Raw genomic sequence first — 7,314 nt, forward strand, 5'->3', positions numbered from 1 at the left:
CCAATCCACAAGTTCAAATCAAAATACAACACCTGAAGATATTTTATTTTTCAAAAAATAAAAAATAAAAACCAAGGAAAAGCTACTCTATCGAGATCTCAGTATCAGTCTTGAAGTTTAATTAGGCCTTAATTCTGTCAGCTTAATATGCCCTGTAGGGTGACTTCTAACTAAGTGTTCAAGCCTGTTAGATGGCTCTTAACTATGCTACATCTTTAGGTTTCGAATCCTCATGGCACTTCAGTAGTGTGCGTGAGAGAAATCCCCTTAGTTTAGGCTATCGTTTGTATTAAAAAAAACACTATGCTACTCCTTCAAGATTTTATATAAAATACAAACTTGATTGCAATTTACTCTAATTAAGACGTTCATTTTTCTAGTCAGCGAAACATGTGCATAAAGAGTTTAATTAAGATTAAAATATATTGATATACAGGCAAAAAAAGTAAAAGGGAACAAGAAGGAGGAGAAGAAAAGGCAAAGCAGACGATCTGTCTGACTGTTCTGGCACACGTTGTAAGAAAGATCATCTATATACCTTAGTTCCATTAATAGGGAAGGACCAAATCTGATCAACCCCAAAAGTAAGGGAAAGAAGGGAATCTATTTCAAGTTTTTTCATAAAGAAAGAGCCGTTAATAATTTTGTGCTGCAGTCTGCAGAGTCCTCAAGACCCAAAAGCAAACCTGTGGCCTCAGCACAAGACACATGCAGTGCAGGCCTGAAATTCCTGTTGCTAGGATGCAGTGCAGCCCATGTCTGGTTGATGGGTCACTGTATCATTCAAATCTTGCAACCATGACATATGACTTTTTCCATTAATGAATTTCAAAGCACCCTGCACCTATTTCTATAGGATTAAACATTCAAATGATCAAGTATTTTTTTTTTTCATGTATATGTATAATGTATACACAATTGTGTATACAAAATCTAAGAAAAATGGTATTTATATTGTACAAGAATTGGAAGCATCCAGTGGCAAAAATCAATAACTATAAAAGCAAAAATAAATAGTACATATCAAGATATATCTGGTGATGATAAATCATAAGTTGTACAAGACCAACCAAAAATCAATAACTATTGTAATTAACATGGAGAGAGTATCAAGCTATTGCCTTGGGGAGCACCATAAGGCCTGCAACAAGAAATAAAACAACATATGCTCAACAAATATAAGGCAAATAATTTTATGTATTCAAATAAAAAATAAACAAGAAAAGTATCTGCACTCAAATAGAGATCAGAGAAAGCAAAGAACTTACAGTGATCAAACAGAAGAAGCGTCTAGGCCAAGCCATCTTGGCATTTTTGAGTTTGTTGTAGCAGAACATTTCTTCCTCTTCACAACATGATATGATTATATTGCCCGGTGAGTCCAAGAACACACTCCGGCGCAACGGAGGAGACCACAGGCCACTCTGCTCATAATCGAAATCGTATTGGGAGGCATCAAAGAACTTCCCAAGTAGCCTTTCGGATACCGACTTCGAAACCATTTGAATACTTGGAGTAGTACTGGCACTGCTTGAAGAATCTGCAGTGCTGTCCAAGTTTGATGAGGCAGGTGAAGAAGGGTCAGACATGGACATTGAGAAAGTAGAAGAAGCACACCAGAGAGAGAGAGAGGGCTATGAGTTTAGGCTTTTAGAAGTTTCTGAGATGGAAAAACATAGGATGGGGATTGGGGAAGAGAAGGGACATGCAATTATGGTGGGGACATGAGTAGTATGGTTTGAGTTTGCGGGTCTCATTTGGTTTACAGATTGGTTTAAAAAGCATTTGATATTTGTGGCATACAAAAGTTAAAGTTTGGTGTATGCAAATGAAGACCATATAATTCGGGGATTCTCAGTATTATATTCAAAAGTATAAAGATATTTTAACTCCATACTAATGTTACGTGATGTTATCGTCAAATATAAAAATTTCTCGTGTTATGCATAAACTTTATTGGATATTTTGACCCAACACAACATAGATATATACATGTGTCCTTTTCATGCTGAACCGATTCGTCTCCTTCAATTTTTTATTCTTCTTTTGTGTTTATATTAAGAACCAGTAATATAGATGTGTTTAACAAGACTGGACAATTCGAATTTTGAAATGACTAAAGTGCAAATGGTTAGAGATATGGGTCCATTCCATAGGTCTCTAAACGGAAACAAACAATACATCCTTAGTCACACAAAAAGGTAATGATTCGTTTCTTGGACAACACACTCACATCTACAACATACATTGTAAAAGACATTTGTCATCGCAACTTTCTGTAACTTTATGAATTATTATGAGTAGTTATTTAACTAAAGCTTGCCTTGTCGACCACATTATCTTAGTTTCAAACAGCTTTAAATTATGCAAGTTCCATGGATTACATCTACCTAAACAATTTTGTGGATCGAAAAACAGTGAAAAGAGCAAAAAGAATATGGACCTAATTTATGACTAAAAAATTTTAGTCTTACAAAAGCTCTTATAAAAAAAAGAGTATACAAGTCACTTTTCATCCCTATAGCTTGGCACGTCAATCACTTTTGACCCTATAATTTTAATAAGGGTGGATATGGTGTAGTTTAGGCTTCAATATGCAAACTGAAAAAATGTGTCTACTACAATGCGAATTAGTTCGGTTTAGGCCTCAACCAATCCATTTAGTGAGCATTTTAGTTGGGTCGATTTCACTTTATAAGTACTTAAGTAAAAACTCTTTAGTCTCTTACATATATAAGTTGGAATTCCATAACTAGATTTGAACAATAGTGGAGAAAATTTCATATTAAAGAAGAAGAGAAATAGCATATATGAGTTTAGTCGAGTTGAGTAGGTGTGCTCTTCATTCTGCACTCGAGTTTGAATCCTCATTTCTGTAGTTTAAATTATACTAAAGTAGAATATTGCTTGTATAAAAAAAAAAGAGAAATGTAATATAATTTTAAAAAAAAAAGTATTTCAAATATTAAATGGTTGATATCAAAGTGCAAGATAAAAAAAACAAGTTGTGATAATTAATAAGAAAATTAACATAGGCGGTCCGGTTTAGCGTGTTTTCAAAAAGACCAAACAAACCATCGAACCGTAGATTGTGATTTAATTCGATTCAATCCACAACTGTTCTCTTTGAAGTCTGACAAACATAATCAAAATATCCAAATTGAAATTAGGTTGATTTGGGCCCGGTTTCGTCACTAGTATTTGTTGTGGTGTAAAAGAGGAGCTCATGTTATTTACATGGAGGTGCCCTCACTGTACAACTTCCTTTGTCATCAAGTTTCTGGCGCTTTTTTTAATTAAAAACACTTTCTCACTTCTCACTTCACTGTCCACCGAAAGCTCCAGCTCTCAGCAAACTCCTCTCTCTCTCTCTCTCTCTCTCTCTCTCTCTCTCTCTCTCTTCTAATTTTAACAGCAAAAGTTAAAAACTGCAACAATGGCTGGGTACAGAGCTGATGACGACTATGATTATCTCTTCAAGGTGGTCTTGATTGGCGACTCAGGGGTGGGCAAGTCCAATCTGCTCTCTAGGTTCACCAAGAACGAGTTCAACCTCGAGTCCAAGTCCACCATTGGGGTTGAGTTCGCTACCAGGACATTGAACGTTGATGGAAAGGTCATCAAAGCTCAGATTTGGGACACTGCTGGCCAAGAAAGGTCCTCTCTCTTCTTCTTCTATGCCTTTTTTCATTTGGGTCTTTACATTTTGGTCTTTACTGTTTTCCTCTTTGCTCTCTAGATTTGTGAAGGTTGATTTCTGTCTTCGGGTACATTTGGTTACTTGCGCAGTTGGATTACATGGATTTGTGGGTTTTGGTGGATTTCAGAGACAGATTTGGGTGTTTATTGTTTTATGTAGTTATATTTAGCTCAGATTTGTTCAATTATGGTTGCTCTGTGTTTGCTCCTTTTGAAATTTGTGTGCTTGGGAAGGTTTGGGCTCTCTTTTGTTAGTGCAAAGGCTCGTTGATCTTGATTTTCTTTATGGTTTGCTTGATATTTGAATGCTAGGTGGGTTTTAGATAGATCTTGGTTTATTCAATTTAGTTGAGATCCATGCCTAAAACAAAAAGAGAAGCTGTGTTAATGGTTGTCGGTCCCAGCCAACAATATCTTTGTGGTGGTAGGTGCTAAGGCTTTGTTCTTAAATTTATTTGAGATACGGCAAAAGAATGCTTCATACTACTCTGCAGATTGGGGAGGTTCCTGCTTCAGCGGTGGCAGATCTTCTTGAATTGTTTTCTATTTTTCGACTGAGATTCTTGAATTCAGTGATTAAGTGTCTGAATTGCTAAAAAAGTAATAAATAAAAAGCTTCATTTTGAAGCTTTTGACATGCCCTTTTATGTAAATCAAATGCCAGTTAACAAGGGATTAGCATAACATATAAAACTTACCTGGCAAATGAATGGCGAGTTTTTACACAAAGTCGTCAGTGAAAATAGGAAAGAAAAAGAAAAGAGAAAAGAGAGATTTATGCACAACCAAATATAGAACAATGGCAATTGGAAAAAGTTGACCACACCTAGGTGCTGCAACATTTTACTAGGAACCTCCTACCACCTCACCTTCATCCTTTCCCCATGGCTGATTTTCCCCACTGAGGTCAATCAAATCTTCACTGTAGCATCACAACCAAATTGATTTAGCTACCCTTGAGTTACTTGCCAAATAGTAACTTCCCCTTTAGTGCTTGCTAAGCATTGAATCAAAGAGAGAGGTATTTAATTCTGGACTGGAGTTTCTGGTGGTGGCTACAACACTTTTAAAAGGGTGGGTTTTGAGGGTTGACAGAGAAAGGATAGACTAGAAGAAGCAGGACCAAGCCAACACATCTGTCCACATTTATTTAACAGTGAGAATCTAAGGACTAAAAACTGGAGGGTGTAGAGTGTTTTTTTCTTTTTATATTTCCATTTGATCCTTTGGAATAGTTATTGGTGTTAACTAGTTGAGAGGCAATACTAGGGAATCAATTATAAAAAACATAAGCAATTTCATTTTTCGTAGTAAGTTCGAAGTGGTTAAACTGCAATGAGTCAGCCCATATGAACGACAACTTGTTATATGACTGAGATTTGATGCAGTGTGAGGGCTATTGCTAACTCTGCTTATTTGCTTCTTGTTATTAGTCTCACTTTGTTTACATTTTATCTGGTGGTTATGGTAGTTCATATGCTATTTCAGAAAAGGAATACTATAAGCTCATGAGTATTGCTTTCCAACCCAAAAAAGAGGTTAACAAATATTGCTTTTCTTGTATCTTGGCATTGTAGTTGGTGGTGCTACTTATTAAAGCCTGATTTTATATTTTATAAACTAGGAGCATCATTATATTAATCAAACTACTTTTGCTAATAGTAAATTTCCAGTAATATTTTAATAATTAATTGTGGCTTGCAATCAACTTTGGCCAAAAATATGTCCCTTAGCTGAAGATGCAAGTTCTTCATAGTAGCTTATGAAATCTGCTTATGGTATTCCGTCTTGGTGATGGCTTTGTTATACGTTTTTATTTTATGCAAAGCTTATCATACATGTCGCTCAAGTCTTCCTTCTTGGTTTCATAGGTACCGTGCTATCACTAGTGCTTACTATCGCGGGGCTGTGGGTGCACTCCTTGTGTATGATGTCACTCGCCATGCGACATTTGAGAATGTTGACAGATGGCTGAAAGAATTGAGGAACCACACGGATTCCAACATTGTTGTGATGCTTGTTGGGAACAAATCAGATCTTCGCCACCTTGTAGCTGTCTCAACTGAAGATGGGAAGTCCTATGCTGAGAAGGAGTCACTCTACTTCATGGAAACATCTGCACTGGAAGCAAAGAATGTGGAAAATTCCTTTGCTGAAGTTCTGACTCAAATCTACCATATTGTGAGCAAGAAGGCAGTCGAAGGGGTAGAAAATGGAACAGCTTCTGTCCCAGCAAAAGGAGAGAAAATAAATATTAAGGATGATGTGTCTGCTTTGAAGAGAGTTGGGTGCTGCTCAAGCTAGGCCTGGTAAACAAAACTTGATTGAATGAATATGGCTTCTCTGTACTGTGTAATATTTTTCAGAGGGATACAAACTAGCGGATACCAAAACACGAAATTTTTCCTTGAGTAAGCTTAGCTCATATTATCCACAATTAGCAACAATCCAGTGGATGCTGATTAGCACATTTAAATCGCTTTTCAGCGTCATCTATGCGTTTAAATCTATTTTTACCCAGGATATATATTTGATAAATTTCAATATCGGAAATGATTGCTCAGCCTCGTTCTTTACCGTATGCGATTGAGGGGATTCAAGTATTGTTTTGCAAGTCTAGTTGGAAGAAGTGTGCTATAAATTGATCATTCTATAGTACTGAAGTGTGAGTTTCGGGTAGATTCGGTGCTCTGGTTTCTCTCTCCAAAAAATCTACGCATGTCATTTATGTGCTTGTTTAGTCGATAAGTCTGCATTAAACAAGTCAAGGGAATATGTATTAGGTAGTGTTTGGTTGGTCAAAATGGAATCTGAAATTATCGTTATGGAAAGGGCATTACCCGCATAACGGATGGGCATTCTCATGCCCCCAACCTAGTGGAATGGGCATTACCAAATTAAGGTTATGAATGTCCATTCCACTCTGCTACCTACTTAACCCTAGAAGAACTTCAAGCTCCAAACATTAAAGTTAAACCTTGGACTTGATTTCCAAACTTGACTATGAACTCAAATCCCAAACTTGGAAACAATGACCTTAACGGAGTGGAGATTCTTACCTACCACCGGGGATATACATCCCCATGTGTCTAGAGTATCGATACATTTCATGTGTCTACCACACTTATCATGTGATGAGTTGTTGACACAAACATATTTCCTGTGACACAGTAGAATCTCTCCTAACGCATTTCCTAAACCCCGAAAACCCGATTCTTGATTCTAGAATCATGAACCAGGACTCAAGACACATGATATGACACTGCGACCTAGGACCTGAGACTGCAAACCACGGATATGTAATAGCCCTCTTGGATCCTTGACCTCGAATTAGACTGTCTTGAGGAGTCAATATCTTACGCAATTTTAAACATGATTCCCATATGAAAATCAGACAACAAAATGGATTAATTGCATACTCATTCAATTCCGAAATAATACGGACTTGGTCCCCAGAGGCGTAGCACAATGGTTAGAAAGACGAGTTGGGGCCAACTGTAAACTCATACGTCAGATGTTCGAATCTTACTGCTGTTGTGCGAGTTCCTATGGAGCCAGGAGTGGGCTGGGATTTGCCTGACATGGATGGGTCTAATGTGGTCCTGCCTTGAAGGG

General features: G+C 37.1%; 2 protein-coding genes across 2 annotated transcripts; one reads left to right on the forward strand and one right to left on the reverse strand.

Annotated features, from left to right (window-relative positions):
• Window positions 1-979: 979 nt before the first annotated feature.
• Window positions 980-1,626, reverse strand: LOC148918748 (uncharacterized). The gene is made up of 2 exons (XM_089049031.1): window positions 1,269-1,626; window positions 980-1,141 (listed from the first exon to the last, which is right to left on the reverse strand). The coding sequence occupies exons 1-2, from the start codon at window positions 1,593-1,595 to the stop codon at window positions 1,115-1,117; spliced, it is 354 nt and encodes a 117-aa protein (XP_088905157.1). The 5' UTR covers window positions 1,596-1,626; the 3' UTR covers window positions 980-1,114.
• A 1,682-nt stretch (window positions 1,627-3,308) lies between these two features.
• LOC103325977 (ras-related protein RABA1b) lies at window positions 3,309-6,262 on the forward strand. The gene is made up of 2 exons (XM_008228176.3): window positions 3,309-3,657; window positions 5,571-6,262. The coding sequence occupies exons 1-2, from the start codon at window positions 3,437-3,439 to the stop codon at window positions 6,001-6,003; spliced, it is 654 nt and encodes a 217-aa protein (XP_008226398.1). The 5' UTR covers window positions 3,309-3,436; the 3' UTR covers window positions 6,004-6,262.
• The last annotated feature ends 1,052 nt before the right edge of the window (window positions 6,263-7,314 follow it).

This window comes from Prunus mume, linkage group LG3, assembly GCF_029339155.1.
Source record: "Prunus mume cultivar Tortuosa linkage group LG3, ASM2933915v1, whole genome shotgun sequence".
Taxonomy (NCBI): domain Eukaryota; kingdom Viridiplantae; phylum Streptophyta; class Magnoliopsida; order Rosales; family Rosaceae; genus Prunus; species Prunus mume.

What these genes read in the sequence shown, in the direction of transcription:
- LOC148918748 (XM_089049031.1), bottom strand. Translation starts at nt 1,595, where the DNA reads ATGTCCATGTCTGACCCTTCTTCACCTGCCTCATCAAACTTGGACAGC. An exon ending in GCTTCTTCTGTTTGATCACT is followed by an intron (nt 1,142 to 1,268) that starts GTAAGTTCTTTG and finishes TTCTTGTTGCAG; the next exon opens with GCCTTATGGTGCTCCCCAAG.
- LOC103325977 (XM_008228176.3), top strand. Translation starts at nt 3,437, where the DNA reads ATGGCTGGGTACAGAGCTGATGACGACTATGATTATCTCTTCAAGGTG. An exon ending in GACACTGCTGGCCAAGAAAG is followed by an intron (nt 3,658 to 5,570) that starts GTCCTCTCTCTT and finishes TTGGTTTCATAG; the next exon opens with GTACCGTGCTATCACTAGTG.